Genomic DNA, 15,816 nt, shown 5'->3' on the forward strand with positions numbered 1-15,816 from the left:
CCTGCAGGGGGGAGGCATGCGTGTCCCCTCTGCCTATTGGCCACTGAGCCGGGCACTCGAGGCCCTCCATGCTCAGTCCATGTCCCCGTCTGTCCATGTGCTAGACCTGGGGTGTCTGTCCTAGAGAGGGGAAAGGGTTCCACCGGGCCCTGAGGGGTGCCGGTTAGAAATGGGCCGGTGAAGCCACGGCTGAGGAAGTGAACTCGCGCTGACGCCCCTCCTCTCAGGAAGAAGAGATCTCCATGCTGGGGGAGATCACTCACCTTCAGACCATCTCGGAAGATCTGAAGAGCCTGACCATGGATCCGCACAAGCTGCCCTCCTCCAGCGAGCAGGTAGGAGTCGTGAGCCGAGCCCCCATGGGAAACGGTGGTCAAACGCCTGAGGGTTTCCAGCATGGCCACGTTGTCATTCCTACCCGAGGTTCCCGGGCCCTGTGGATTTTAAGGTGGGGCCGTCCTATTTGCTGACAGTCGCCTAGCCCCTCCGGTGTGCCAGGCCTGGCTCTCTAGGCTCTTTCTTTCCTACCTGGGCCCCCTGTGGCTCTCCATTAGTATTCCGTTTTGCGAAGGAGGGTGCTGAGGTTTGAGGAGGCTAAGTGACAGAATGCAGCTCCCCTAGCTGGTGAGCGGTGGTGGCACTGGAACCGAGCAGTCGAGTTCCACAGTCCATGGCCTCCACCTGACATACCTTCTAGAAACCCACACCCCGCCAGAGGTGCTGGGTCGCGTCTTCGTTGTCAACTGGGCTCACTCACTAGGTCCCTGCCACTCAGTGGTGGCGGTAGGGGATCGAGCCTGTGGTACCACGCAGAGGGGGCCCTGTCTGCGCTTCATTCACGGGGCTGTGTGACGGGAAGGCCACAGCACATGGGAGGAGACCTGGCTGAGGGAACGTCCAGGGACTCCCATGCTGGGGGTCTGTCCTTTGAGTATAAGTCTGAGTGCCCCCTCAGGGAGCCCATTTGAGGGGAGCCAGCGCTGGGAGCATGTCTCCTCCATTCGGTGCAGTTCTTTGATTGGATCCCACACGAATGCGTGCCCTAACAGCTCGGTGTTGTGAGCACCGTGTGGACGAAGGGGGTGGGTGGGGTTTACTTTCCAGGAGCCTTGTGTCCAGTGAGGGAGACGACCATAGACGTCATGGTGAAAAGCCGGGAGGGGATCGGCTTGCCCTTGATCCTGCCAGGATTCCACCTCCCCCCACCCCACCTCCCTTGGGGAGACCCCTCACAAACTGCCGTTGGGTGTCAACTGGTTCAGATGTAAGAATGACAAACCCTTGGAGCATTTGTGATTCGAGGAGATGACTCTCCTTGAGTTCCAGCCTTGGGGATAAGTCCGTTTGGGGCTAAATTGTTCACCCATCACTGTAAATCAATCTCTCTCTCTCTCTCTCCTTTTGACTGCTGTTTCATAGTTCCCCATTAATTGTGTTTGGGGGCCTATCTCAGAAAAAGGATTATGACATTGATTGATTGACAGCATGGTGCTCACCTCCAGGTGCTGGCAGAGTCTTGCTACTGTGACAGGTGGTTTGACAGATAAGGCTTTCCTTTAACACGTTCCCCTTCTCACCCTCGGCTCACCCAGGCGACTCTGTCTGTCTGTCTGTAGGTGATTTTGGACCTGAAAGGCTCCGATTACAGTTGGTCATATCAGACGCCCCCGTCGTCCCCCAGCACTGCCATGTCCCGAAAGTCCAGCGTCTGCAGGTAAGCAGAGCTGCGGTCCACTCGACAGCCCGAGAGACCCACAGCCAGTCCTTCATCTCCCAGCTCGACGCCCGAAGTGGGTGGGGAGCAGCCGGAAGCTGCCTCCCTGATGTCAGTTACCCGTAGTCTGGATTAGTGTCAGATCAGTGAGCAAACCTCAGTGGCCTGTAGCCTGGAGGGTGGTGCTTGGCGCTCTCCCCATTGCTCAGGGCAGGGCTCACCGGTTTCTTGGGCTTGGAGGTGGATCCCCTGTGTAGCAAAGTGAGACTCTGGCAAACCAAGGAAAGGGGAACGTAGCCAGTCTTGTCTCATTGCTGCCAGATCGAATGCAGACAGTAGCAGCCGTGGCCCAAGCTCTCTTGCCCCGAGACTGCCAAATCCCCCTCCATTTTCACAGAGAGGACGCGTTGTGGTACCAGGGAGCTTTATCACCTCAGGAACCCCACATTGGGGTCCTGTATGGTGTTCTTACGATGTTTACGCCACCCACCCCACCACCATCACCAGCACCCTGTAGACAGTGCCTACTGCCTCAGTCTCGGTTCCCTAGTGCGCGGATGACAGTCACAGACAGACATTTATTCACTCACGGTTTAGGAGACTGAGAGTCCAGATTAGGGGTGCCGGCTCTAGACTGGGACTGGCCGAGGGGTGCTGTAGCAGCCTGGCTGCAACCCTGACCCGGGGAAGAGCAGGCAGGCTTCATGACGAAGGCTCTTGGCAGCTGAGGTGGATTCTCAATCCACACCACCACCCCACCCCAATCCCTCTGTCTGTCAGAGTAGGTGTTGTTCCAGGTGCCACTGAGCGGGCCCCCAGGGGGACACAGTGCTGCCTGGTTCTGGGCCACTCCCAGATGCCTCCGTCAGGTCCACAGGGTTAAAACGGCAGGTTTGTGAAAGCCGCAGGCCAGGCCTTTCTTCTCAGTCTAGAAGTTCCACTGGTGCCTGGCGGCCTCATCGAGGGCACAAGCAAGCCTCCACCTGCAAGAGGCTGCACAGCAGGAGGGGGGCGTGGCTGGGACGTGCACTCAGGTCTCCCGCACGATAGGGGAGAGTTTTACCTCTGAAGCACAATGTTGGGATGTTCCGAACAAAATCCCACTGCCATTAAGTTGATTCCCTGTATAGAACAGAACTGACCTTTGGGTTTCTGAGGCTCTACATCTTTACAGGAGCAGACAGCCTCATCTTTCTCCCGCAGAGTGGCTGCTGGGTTTGAACCTCAGACCATGCCGTAAACAGCCTGATGAGTGTTCAGCCCACAGAAATCCCAAGGCCCCACTGGAACATTCCAACCCCCAAACCATCAAGTCAATCTCAACTCACAGCAGCCCTGTGGTGGCGGGGTTTCAGAGGCTGTGCATCTCTCTGGGAGCAGCCTGCCTCACACTTTTTCCTTTGGAGGGGTCCAGCACTAGCCCCCAGGGCCCCGATCGGAACATGCAAGCCAAAACAGAAGAAACAAACGCACTGCCATCAGGGCGATTCCAACACATAGCGACTCCACCACGTAATTCTAGTGCCGAGCAGCCTCGGACCCCAGGGCTACTTGATTGGCTGTCCAAGCGCCAAACCAAGCTCACTGCCCTCGAGTCCATGCCGACTCACAGGTGAACCCTGTAGGACAGGGCAGAACTGCCCTCGTGGGTTTCAGAGACTAACTCTTTATGGGAGTAGAGAGCCTCGTCTTTCTCCTGTGGAGCAGCTGGTGGTTCCAAACTGCTGACCTTGTGGTTAGCAGCCCAGTGTGTAACCAGTTTACGCCAGGGCTCTCTGCAGGATTAGACATCCATGTTTGCACCTGTACCCCAAAGCAGTAGCTGGCTAGGGTGACCACATGGCACACCTAAGGGAGCCACTTGCACCTGTGAGCAGGTCACAGTGAAGTTCTAGTGGTGCATGTTCCTGCAGGCATGGAGCAGATAAGGCCTGTTCCATTGCTATGCACACCGTGTATACATCCTGTGGGGACACAGCAGAGCCGGGCAGCTGTTGGCTGTCGAGCACAGAACTGACTAGAGAATGATAGCTGCACTCCAAGCCTGTCCCCTGATGCCATGGGGGGAGCTGTGTCCTGGCTACTGCTTCTCCCCATCCTCTCCTTCCCCCTGAGACGAGGGCCCTCATTTGAGAAATTGGCCCCTGGGCTGCAGCATTTTGACTCCGTGCTGGCTGCACCTTCCACCTGGGGCCGTTTGGGTTCTGTCATCTCTAACGGCCACCCGTGAGGCTCCAGCCACCGCCCAGTGATGAAAGCCTTTGTTCACCGCCCTTCAAGCTGGAGCGATTTGAAGACATCCCTTATGGGCGGCCCTGCTTCTCCCCCGTGTGGGCAGGGAGCTGGGAGCCCTGTGTGCTCTTCTCCTTGTGCCCCCTTGCTGACTCCGCCCCTCCCCTCTGCCCTCCCTGCCCACCCCTGACAGCAGCCTGAACAGCGTGAACAGCAGCGACTCACGGTCCAGCGGCTCCCACTCGCATTCGCCCAGCTCCCATTACCGCTACCGCAGCTCCAACCTGCCCCAGCAGGCGCCCGTGCGGCTGTCCAGCGTGTCCTCTCACGACTCAGGGTTCATCTCCCAGGACGCCTTCCAGTCCAAGTCGCCGTCCCCCATGCCGCCAGAGGCCCCCAACCAGGTAAGGGGCCCTTGGCTCCAGGTGAGGCCACCATACCTGTGGGACCCTGAGCGCCGTCAGTGGCTGGACCCAGTAAAGGTCCGTGGCTGGGAAAGACCCCTGGCCGTCTCATCGGAGAAAGTGCTGGTTCAGTGGCTCAGCCCAGGTAGGTGGTTCTCCCAAAGCCCACGTGAGAGCAGAAGCTGGGTGGGACACCCTGTCCATGGTCAGTAGGCAGACTCGCTGGGTGGGACACCCTGTCCATGGTCAGTAGGCAGACTCACAGAGGCCAGCTCTCTGGCGGGGCATGGAGACATGAACAGGCAGCCCGCCAGTGGCGTGGCCTCCAGAGCTGCTCTTCGGTGGCTGACTGCGCTGTGGAATATCACTTTGGACCCCCTTGCTGGCCTCCCTTATGAAGCTGGGTTGAGAATGAGGAGGCGGCATCAGACTTTCAGCCAGGCAGAGCCAGCAGGACTTTGGTTCCGGGAGTTTAAGTCTCTGCCAGGGTGGAGTTTGGGTGGTGCTGGGCCCAGCCCAGTGGGTCTGTGTGGAGCGGAACAACGGGCATGTAGGTCTCAGAAGAGGCTTCACCTGCATCATCTCTGTGCTGCCTGTGCTGTTCCCATGACTGCAGTGCCACAGGGTCAGCATGGGGCCTGACAGCACAGAGAAGGCCAGGAAGCATCTGGGTGCCCCGCGGGCATCTCCAGAGTGTACAGTAGCTTTGAGCCCCTCGCCCCCATGCCTATTTTGAGTCTAATCACAAGACCTGTGGACTCAGGCGGCCCTGGCCTTGCCTTGTTCACCCAGCAATCCCACTTCCTGAGTACAATCCTGAGTATTCTGTGAGTCAGGCTTCCATGCCCACCACCCTGTCTCCCTCCTGGCAACCATGGGCACACATGGCTCCTTGTGCTGAGCTGGAAGCCATGTGCCCAAGGGGCTTGTAGGAGGAGCACCCAGAGGTGGTGGTTCTGGCTGCAGGCTCAGGGCCCAGCCAGAAAGCCCCCCTAGAGACTGAATTGGAGAGCAGGCCCCACAGAGGCAGCAGATAACACATCTCAGCAGCGTTGGCCAAAGAGCAGGGTCTGCTGTCAGCCACCGGTGAACCTGGAGCCTGGCCGTGTGTTCAGTCTTCTGGGCCTTGCTGCTGCCTCACCAGCTTCCCTGTCGGAGCCCCGGGGAGCCAGGAGCTGTGCCTTGCGTGTTAACGTGCTTGTCCCAACTGCGGCACGCAACCCACCCCCCTCGTGTCTTGTGAGCCAGCCGAGCGAGTGCGGGGTCGGAGCAAGAATGGGAGCTTGCGTTTCCTCAAAGGCTCTTCTAACATGCAGCTTAATCCTGTGTGTGTTTAGTCAACTGAGAAATTAACCTGGCACTGTGTGCTGATACTCCGTGTGTGTGCGTGTGCGCGCCGGAAGCTGCGTGGCTGCCTCTGTCCATGTGAAGGGAAGCAGGAGCAGGCAGCACATGGGAGACTGACTTAAAGTTGAAAGCCGGACCCTGAGAAATGCTGGGCTGGAAGCGCTAGGGTGACTGTACTCAGCTCAGGGCTGCTGCACACTGATGCATGCGGAGTCTGTGTTTAAGGTGCACACGGCAGCTGCTAATCCTCCTGAGGTGGAGGCGCCGCACCCCACTGCCCTTGGATCGTTCCTGACGCATAGCCTGACACCTGAGGACAGAGTAGGACTGCCCCAGAGGGCTCCCAGGTTGTCCACTTTACGGCTCAGCTCTGCCTCATCTTTTCTGCCACTGAGCGGTTGGTGAGTTTGAACCACTGGCCTTTCAGTTAGCGTCCAAGTGCTGCTGCACCAACAGGACTCCGGAAGTTGCATGGAAGCCTCAGGGTGTTGCACAAGGGGCACAGGTCAGAGGTCCCAGGTCCTGTAGGCACCTCGGATCCACAGGGACAGGGCCTTTTGGCTTTTCCACTTGGTGACACGCTCTGAATGAGGCCACCGTGTGGCCCTGCCATCACTCTTTAATTGTGCCTGGGAGTGGCGCCCAGTAGGCACTGCGCCCAGTAGCTGTTGACCCCATGCAAGGCATGAAGTTCTGTAGGAGAGCTGAGCAGGGTGCTGTCAAGCTGATGAAGACTCATGGCAACCCCACGTGACAGTCGAGTACTGCCTCTAGAATGCTCCAGCCTGGGAGCCTTGCAGGAGTAGATGGCCAACACTCTCTGCAGGGGAACTGCTGAGCCTAGTAGGGACTGGAGGCTGCAGGAAGCTCCCAACGAGATGTTCTCCCCACCCTCACCCCAGACTTTCTGTAAGGTTTTGTACAACCACCCTGGGGGTGGAGGGACTCTACACTGCCCCAAACCCAAACATCCCTCTAAGCGGAACAAAAAACTAAAAACGATGTTCGTGAAGACCAAGCTTCACAACCCCAGTGACACGGGGGCTGCACAGGACCAAGGGAAAGTGCAGGGGTGGGAGCCAGGATGGGCACTGTCCTCGGGCAGTGCAAACGGTAACACACTTCAGGGTTAACAGAAAGGTCGGTAGTTTGCGTCCACCCAGAGATGCCTTGGAGAAAAAGCCCGGGTTTCCGAAAAATCAGCTTGGGAGGCACATTCGACTCTGACACCCGTGCGGTTGCCTGAGTGATGACTGAGCCCGCGGCTGCGACTGGGGTCCCCCTAGGCTCGGGGCTGTGAAGAGGGAGACGGCAACGCTGGAGGCTGGTGATCCAGCCACTGAAGTCTGTTCCCTGGGGGGCTGCCGCCTCTGTGTGGGTCTCCTGCAGGGACAATGACAGGCCCTAACCCTCTGCTTCTCTCGTCCTTCCCTCCTCCATGTATCTGTCTGTCTCTCTGTGCGTGCCCTCCCACCCCACCCCTGCTCTTCCGTGTCTCCACGATGGTGGTCTGGTGGCTTGCGGCTCGGTTTCTGGTGGCCCCTCGTGTGGTCGTGTGTCCCACCCCACCCCTGCAGAACTCGTCCAGCTCGGCGTCTTCCGAAGCGTCGGAGACCTGCCAGTCAGTGAGCGAGTGCAGCTCCCCCACCTCAGTCAGCTCAGGCTCCACCATGGGCGCCTGGGCGGCCCCAGAGAAGGTGACCACCGGCCACACGGCGCCCCTGCCCCACCCGCCACACCCAGCGAAGCCCGGGAACCCGGACATTAAGTTGAGACTCCGAGAGCAGGCTCTCCCTTAGATGAGGGCGAGGAAGGGGGCGTGGAGCCAGGGGGTGGTGGTGTGCAGGCTTCTTCCTGGAACAGGCTTCGTCGGGTCACCCACCTGCCTCCTTCCCTCCCTACCCCACCTCCTCGTCACTACCCCCTCGAACATGGCTTTTCACCACGTCCGTCCGACGTTGTGTGCTTGGCTGCCTTTTTGTTTGCCACCCCATTCCCATCACCACCCCTGCTCCCCACCCTAATATGGAATCAGCCCCCTGAAGCGTGATGATTCGGGAAGCCCAGAATGGCGAGGGTGTCTGAGGCTCTTAGCCTACATCTGAGAGGAGCGCCTCGGTAGTTCCAGAATCTGTTTAACCCGTAGAGAAAGCCCGAGACCCAGTGGGAGTGATACCCAGACGGTTCCGGACTGTTGCGCTGCGTGCTGGGCTCCTTTGTCTACGGGCCTGCATGGCCACGCCCGAGCCGCAGAGCCCGGTCCTGTGTGGTCCTTACAGATTCCCAGGTGTCCCCCTCCCTGAATGTCATTGCCATCTTGTGTCTCCACACTCATCCTGTTTATTAATTTTTTTTCCCTTTTTCCCTCCCTTTTTGTTTGTTTCCAGTTGTCTAACGGGTTTTATCACTATAGTTTATCAAGTGAGCCTCATGTGGGGCCCAGGGGTGCAGGTCCTTCCCCTCATTGCCTGCCTGCCTCCCGCCTGCTCCCTCGGGTCACCTCTGTCCACCTTCCAGACTACGCTCATTATTACACCATTGGGCCCGGCATGTTCCCGTCATCTCAGATCCCTAGCTGGAAGGTTTGTGTCTCTCCTCCCTGCTCCCCCCCCTCCCCTGGACCCTCTTCTGTCCCACCAGCCTCACCCCGATTCTTCCCCACCCCTTCTTTCACTCTTTGCCTCCTTCCCCCTAACATCTTTCCTGATGTGAATACCCACCTCGGGGCACCACCGCACGGGGATAGAATCCCCCGTGTAGCTGAGGTTGGGGAGGCCCCGTGTGGGCAGGGGCGGTGGCCCCTGTGAGCTGTGACGTGGAGGGTCAGGTGTTCCAGTGGAAGACTCAGATGAACTCTGCTGGGTGTACCCCTCCTGGGGCTGCCCTCTGCCACCACTTCGCAGACTTTTAACCAAGGAGCCCTTTTCTGGGCTGTGGTAGCCGACTCTTGGCTGGAATATGTTTTGGATTGCTGCATTTTATCCTAAAAGCACATGCAGATGTTGCTTAGCCCGCGTGCTTGCTTTGTCTGAAAAGCAAAGTTCTTAAATTACTTCCTGGCAAGTTCAGTTGATGCTCTACGAGAACCATACTTTCTTTTGAGACACGGGCCCTCCTTTGAGACAGGCCCCCGGCTGCCAGCATTTTGAAGAGGTGGTGGCTTCCTCCCTGAGCCAGAGGGACCCCAAGTAGATTGTGCCCGGCCACCGGGAAGGGGGCTGGCGTTCCTTTGCTGTCCCCTGGTGGCCACTCCTGGAAAGTGTGGCTATTTGAGCTGCTAAGGGAGAGCCAGCCTGGTCTCCTTCACAAGTTGGATGGGCTCCACCAGCTGGTGCCTGTCGTCTATATTGGTGAGCTGTCCACCGGGAGTTCTTCACAGGCTTCCAGGCTCCCATCTTCGGGCTGATGAGAAGAGGGGCACCCAGGGGCCCGAGGGCTGCCCACCTCGTCTTGTAGAACTGAGTGAGGGCAGAGGGTAGGGGCTACAGGCTCGCCCCGCCCTAGGCTTCCCCTGGGGGACCTTGCCCCACCCTGGGCTTCCCCTGGGGGACCAGCTGTTCTCTGGGAGCTGTGGGGCTCTGAAAGGCAGAGGCCCCAGCTCCTCCCGGCTGCCCTGACCCCCCTTGTTCTGCTTAGGACTGGGCCAAGCCGGGGCCCTACGACCAGCCTCTGGTGAACACACTGCAGCGCCGCAAAGAGAGACGGGAGCCGGAGCCCGGCGGAGGGGGACCCACTCCCATGGGCGGGGTGCCTGCAGCTGCCGAGGAGGCTCAGAGGCCGAGGAGCATGACCATGTCGGCTGCCACCAGGGTGATGCTCTTGTTCTCTACAGCTGGGTGGACCCAGTTAGGGCAACGCAGGTGGCACTGTGGGTTAGGTGCTGGGACACTGGTTTAGACCCACCAGCGGCTCTGGGACAAAGATGAGGCTATCTGCTCCCATAATGCTCCTTGGAGAAATGGGAGGCTGATGCTGCTGTGAAGATGCACAGCCTGGAAGCCCTGAGATCGCTGCTCCCAGTTGGAATCGACTGGTGGCCATGGATCTTTCTGTGGTTGAGGGAGGCTCATGGCTGGAGGGACTGGTTTCCATGGCTCCCACCCCCTGCTCTGTAGCACTTACAAGACCCTCAAGGGAGCAGGACTTGGAAGCATAGAACTGTCTAGAGCCTGAGCCGGACAACAGGGTGTCCGTAGTCCCCAGACCCCCCAGATGTGTAATGTGGATGGGAACAGGGTGGTGGAGTCCCACCAGATGAGATGTGGGACAGCTCAGGGGGGCCAGGCCGGGGGCTCACTGCCCTGGTTCGCCTGCCTTGCAGCCCGGCGAGGAACTGGAGGCCTGCGAGGAGCTGGCCCTGGCGCTGACCAGGGGCCTGCAGCTGGACACTCAGCGGAGCAGCCGGGACTCGCTGCAGTGCTCCAGTGGCTACAGCACCCAGACCACCACCCCATGCTGCTCCGAGGACACCATCCCCTCCCAAGGTAGGGGGCCCCTCAGGCCTGTCACAGGCATATTGGGGTGGGGAGCACCCTGCAGAGGAGATGAAGCCAGCAGTGGATATTTAAATATTTGTGTGTACTCATCTAGTCATTTTACACTTTATTTTTGAAATAACTTTAAGTTGTCAACATGGCCAAAAGATGTTAGAAAGTCACCCGCCAGGTCAGTGGTTTTTCTGTGTTACGGGTTCGGTGACGTGGGCCATAGTCACCATGCTGTGCAGCCACCGTTCATAAGAGTCCAGTGCCCCTACACAAGCTGTTTCCTGCCAGCGGGTTGTCCGCCGCCGGCCCCTGGCGTAGGGTGGACTGTACACTTGTTTTCACTTTTCGGGGTGCTGGGTAGCTGATGTGTAGTTGTCAGGTGGCGAAACCTGGCCCTTAGCAGCCTTCCCCAGTTCCCGCCATCAGGGTTCCTTGGGTCCAGGGTGTGCACCGAGTTTCCAGGGTTTAGCACTTTGTATTAAGCCCGTTGTGTTGATTAGCCTTTTTAATCTCCATAGCCACTATGGGAAAGGTAGTTTTACCCCGAGTTGCAGATGGAGAAGTAGGCGCAGTAACTGCCCCAATTCATAGCAGAGCTGGAGGAGGAACCGAAGGTCTGTCAGAATCCAAAGCCTCGTGTTTTGGCCTATTCCACCCAGGCCTGCTTCCTGCGCCTCTTCTCTCTCTCTGAAACCTCACAGCTGGCATACATCTGACAAGTGACCAAACGCTCTTGGTAATTCATCCAAAATGTTAAGATCTCCGGTGTGTGAGAGCCAGAGACAGCGGGAGCTGGAGGCTGTGCCCATGGGGAAGTGAAGGAGCGAGTGGTTATCTATTGGCATCCCAGGGATGTGGCTGTCCTGCGGGACATGCACAGGACAGCCCCACGGTGAGCCGTTCTCCAGCTGAGGGACCACCTCTCAGCTTATCCAGTCTCCACGACACAGTTTGCACTGCTGTGGGACACCAGGCCAGCTGGGCCGTTTCTTTTCCTCACCACCACCTGTTAAGGGTCAGCACACTGGTCTGGTCAAGGCCATGTCTCCTGTGGCCTTCTGGGTGGAGGGCACATGGAATCGACCTTCTCACTGTGCCCCTCTCCTCAGTTTCAGATTACGATTACTTTTCGGTCAGCGGTGAGCAGGAGGCCGAGCAGCCAGAGTTTGACAAGTCCTCCACCATCCCCAGGAACAGCGACATCAGCCAGTCCTACCGGCGGATGTTCCAGGCCAAACGCCCAGCCTCCACTGCCGGCCTTCCCACCACCCTTGGGCCGGCCATGGTCACCCCAGGGGTGGCGACCATCCGACGGACCCCTTCCACCAAGCCTTCCGTCCGCCGGGGGACCATGGGGGCGGGGCCCATCCCCATCAAGACGCCCGTGATCCCTGTGAAGACCCCAACTGTCCCCGACCTCCGCGGGCTGCTGCCGGCCCCTCCGGATGGGCTGGAGGAGCGTGGGGAACACAGCCCCGTATCGCCGTCTCCGGTGGGGGAGGGCCCCCAGGGGGCCGCCAGCACACCCACCTCCATGTGGAGTGGCCAGGCCTCTGTGAACCCCCCGCTTCCGGGCCCCAAGCCCAGCATCCCTGAAGAGCACAGGCAGGCCATCCCAGAAAGCGAGGCCGAAGAGCAGGAGCGGGAGCCTGGTGGTGCTGCTGCCTCCCCGGGCCAGACCCCAGAGAGGGGGCCTGCAGACCTGAGCCCCCGGGATGGGCCGCAAGGGGAAGACATGCTGAACGCCATCCGGCGGGGTGTGAAGCTGAAGAAGACCACCACCAATGACCGCTCGGCCCCTCGCTTCTCCTAGGCGTCCCCCCCACCCCCACCCATGCTGCCCACTGGGAAGGAGCTGTCCCATCACCACCACCTAACTCGTCTCGAGCCATTCTACTCTCTCACCCCACGGAAGATTTGGTAGGCCACCCAGAAGACAGGCTTTGTGGAGAGCCCGCAGCTCACACCTGCAGGTCACATGAAAGGCAGCCTAGTGGAGGACCTAACCCCGCCCTTTGCTTTGTACATACTCACGTCTCCTTTCTCCTGCAAATCGGAATCTTCGGTTCCCTTTTTGATTTTTCTGAAGGTGCCAAATTCCATTTAACTTTTTTATATACGTCTTTGTAAGATTTTAAATGCATCAGGTGGGGGGCGGGGGGCCGGGGCAGGGGATCCACCAGTAGTTAACTTCAGCAAAGGGATTAGTATACACCTTTCTTCTCTTGATAATTCTTTGTTCCCACACCCCACGCCCTTTCCCCTTTCTTTTCCTGCAAGCTTTTGTAAATGCATCCTAGTCCTCTGGCTTAGAAGCAAATCCAAGTTATTTTGATGTACAGAGTGGAGAGGGGAAGACGACCCTCATTTCACTGCACTGTTCTGGATGGGAGAGGAGAGGCAGGAGGAAGCCTGGGCGAGCAGTATTCTATTCTGAGGGACATGCACCTGCTAGACGGCTGGGGGGAGGGGGGAGGGCCATGGAGGTGCACAGCCACATAGTCGATCCTGTTCCATTAAAGATTAGCCCTGTAGGTTGAATTTCTCATAGCTTCATGGTAAATGCATCCATAAATAAGCCATACAGGATGGCAGTGTTTGTTTCCGTAGGGTGTTTAAGGACTTTCTCCGATCCCTCTTGACTGCACACAGCACCTGCCTCTAGCCCAGCATGCTGCCGTCACCGGGTAGATGTAGAACCACCAACCCCACCCCTCACTGTCGTCTCTTATCCTCACCTCCACTGAATCCAAATACATCTCCACAAGTAAGGCAGTTTCAAAAGAAAGAAAATGTGGAAACATTTTAAAATGATAGCAGGGAATTCTTTGACAGAGCAAAATGCCTTTGACTTACTGAACCTCGTGTCCAGCAGGCTGGGCACACGGAAAGCCCAAGTACCATGAACAAACTGGAGTGGATCGAACGAGGGTGATCAGCGTGGAGTCTAGCAACTTGCCGGTGTACTTACCAATCTGGGGCGCTTCTTTTCAATCAATGTCAATTAGTCGGCTTCATTGCTGGGAATCTGACCACTCGTAACGATCCCTTTTGGTTTGGTTTATTCTTGTTTTTATCCTTTTGTATTCTAGGTAATAATGCTTTTTGGGAATGGATTTCTGTCCTCATTTTCAGGTGAAAGTTCAGTTTGTTATCACGTGAGCACCTCTCCGGAAGCCCACAGAGATTTGTAGGCAGGAAGGGAACCCAGCCCTGCAGGAGAACGGGCTGTTTCCAAATGAGGGAAAGCTGCTGTGAAGAAGTGGGGTCACTACAAGTGCCAGCTGTGAGGGGGCGGCACCTGGAGGGAAGGGGCCGGTGGGCCCAGAGGACCTGCAAATGTCTGTTGGCTGGACCCTTCACCCGCGGAATCGTATGCTTTAAGACACGCGAGTTAAGTACCTGCCTGTATAGTCACTGTTCTATATATTAACATTTAAACACTGTTGTGATTACTCAAGGACATTTTTTGTTATGTATGGCTTTAAAGCAGAGGCATGATTCTTAGAAACGACTTCAAGCTTTTTTTTCCCCCCTTGGAAAACAAGCTCCTTTTAGAGAATATAAGCAACTGGAGTGCCCGTGGTTCAGCCCACCAGCCCTGACTGGCTGTGGGCAGCTGATGCGCTGTGCATATGATGCTCCAGATGGTCCCGCTGGCCCACGGCCAGGTCACCACAATAGATACCTGTGGGATTTCCCCCCTTAGGAATCCATGGCTGTGCCTGTCCTTTGGGGTACAGCTTCTCACTCGTTTAGTTTTCAAACGTTAGCATCATCTGAATTCACACAAAGCGTTGCCAAGTTCAATGTAGGAAGAATGTGACGAAACACCTTGGGTAGTTGTTTGTGTCTTTGCATACTGTAAAAGCAGTGTCACCACTGGGGAAAAAAATCAATCAATCAATCGTTTCTAAAGGTTAATTCTCGTGGTTTAGTTGCTAGTTTGTACGGAGAGTTGACCTCTCCCCTGTGCAGGTTTTGTTTTTTTTTTTGTTTTGTTCTAAACTTGTATAAATAACAATTGTGTACCTTGTCTCCCTTCTACATTGTAACACTTGCTTCAGCCTACGTCATAAATAAAGAACCACTAGGGGAAAGGAAACAAGCCCTGTCTTCCAAGTCTTACTGAAATTGAACTTGGCGAGCAGACAGCAGGTTACTATGCTCGTGATGGTATTGAGCCCTGAGATCCCGGGTGCCCCACTTGACCCGACTCTCCAAAAACAGTTCCACCGGGTCAGCCAGCACGCAGGCGGGAGGTGTGTTCAGCAGAGTTTGAGAAAGCACGTTCTCATTACCTGTGAAACAAGTAGCCACACCAGCGCTCTGCCCCTCCCTCAGCTTTACATCTGCACACATGCCAGGCCACAGGTGGAAACGCAAAGGGGGCGTTGCTTCTAAAACATCAGGGCCACAGAACTGTTCCCTCCCAGCTGGTACCCTCTCACCTTGGCCACACCTTCTCTCCAAGTGCCCATCATACCCCATGGCCTCATAAGTCGCCCTTTGAGAACCACAATCAAGATGTGTAGGTAACAAGGGGAACCTGGGAGAGCGGAACCTGTAAGAACAGGAAAACCCAGATACTACCTGATGACGGAGTGCAAGAGAAAAGGCTGCACCCTGTCAACAAGGAAAATCCAGGCCGTTCGGGCGGGTTCCGGCTCTCCCAGGTTTCATTGTATTTTAAACCTTCCGTGTGAACATCCTTTTGTTATGTCCTCTGCTTTGTGCCAATGCCCACAGCCAAAGAGTTTGGTGACCATGGCCCCGCGAGCAAGCTGCGCCTGCTCTGTGGCCGTGCTTCTTTCTTGATGGCATTTACTGAGGAACAAAAGCACCTGCCCTGCCTGACCACATGTCACATGGTTTCTGCCCATGTCCTCAGACCAAAGACACCAGCCGTGCAGCCGACCTTCCGTTCATTTATTGGGGACGTGTGGAGACAGGCGTGGCTATTCACCGGCAAACGCCGACAGTGCAGCAGCTCCCTCTTACACGGGTTGCTCTCGGGGCCTCGTCACAATGTGCCACCACAGCGGAGGCAAATCCCCCGGCTTCCGAGCGGGGGGCAGAGCTTCGGTCTCGGGGCCCCCAGGCGGGGTTTCTGCCTGCAGCTGCTTCACCTGGAAGAGCGGGGAGAGATGATGGCACAAGGATGCTGTGGAAACTCGGCTGCTTACAGGGAAGGGGCTGGCCTGATGAAAGGGTTTGTTGTTTGTTTCTTAAACCCATGTTTACATCCAGACAAACTTTTCTCAGAAGGTTTTCCGATTCTTAAAACAGCAACGCTGAAACATCCTCTTGTCCCTCCTTTTATTAAGGAAAACTGTGGCAATAACCATTCAGCTCCACTTGTCATGACCCCCAACTGTCCTCCCAAGAGGACAGTTAAATACTTTCTCAGGGCACTTTTAAAAACCTTCCTTTCAGATTGGGGAATGCTCATTTTCAAAGGGCCCCAATATTGCAACTAAAAGATGAAATCACATTTCAAATTTATACAGCGTACTTCCTGGTGGTGCACACACACAACTCGATACCATCGAGTAGATTCTAACTCACAGCAGCCCCACAGGACAGGGTGGAACTGCCCCCCTGGGTTTCCAAGGCTATTTATGGGAGCAGA

The 15,816-nt window shown here is 56.8% G+C and overlaps 2 protein-coding genes across 2 annotated transcripts in view; one reads left to right on the plus strand and one right to left on the minus strand.

Moving 5' to 3' along the window:
* MTSS1 (MTSS I-BAR domain containing 1) overlaps nt 1-12,343 on the plus strand; it is a 170,345-nt gene extending 158,002 nt beyond the window's left edge. Inside the window, exons 8-14 of the mRNA XM_045287024.1 lie at nt 228-335; nt 1,617-1,714; nt 4,140-4,350; nt 7,275-7,394; nt 9,334-9,507; nt 10,019-10,181; nt 11,294-12,343. Coding sequence (XP_045142959.1) covers nt 228-335; nt 1,617-1,714; nt 4,140-4,350; nt 7,275-7,394; nt 9,334-9,507; nt 10,019-10,181; nt 11,294-11,997 — 1,578 coding nt within the window. The 3' untranslated portion in view covers nt 11,998-12,343. The remainder of the gene's footprint in view (nt 1-227; nt 336-1,616; nt 1,715-4,139; nt 4,351-7,274; nt 7,395-9,333; nt 9,508-10,018; nt 10,182-11,293) is intronic.
* A 2,749-nt stretch (nt 12,344-15,092) lies between these two features.
* Nucleotides 15,093-15,816, minus strand: part of NDUFB9 (NADH:ubiquinone oxidoreductase subunit B9) — a 5,576-nt gene continuing 4,852 nt past the window's right edge. Inside the window, exon 4 of the mRNA XM_004697397.2 lies at nt 15,093-15,313. Within this exon, the coding sequence (XP_004697454.1) occupies nt 15,182-15,313 (132 nt within the window). The 3' untranslated portion in view covers nt 15,093-15,181. The remainder of the gene's footprint in view (nt 15,314-15,816) is intronic.

Source organism: Echinops telfairi, unplaced genomic scaffold (genome assembly GCF_000313985.2).
Source record: "Echinops telfairi isolate 266 unplaced genomic scaffold, ASM31398v2 ScPeMD7_1;HRSCAF=3_0, whole genome shotgun sequence".
NCBI lineage: Eukaryota > Metazoa > Chordata > Mammalia > Afrosoricida > Tenrecidae > Echinops > Echinops telfairi.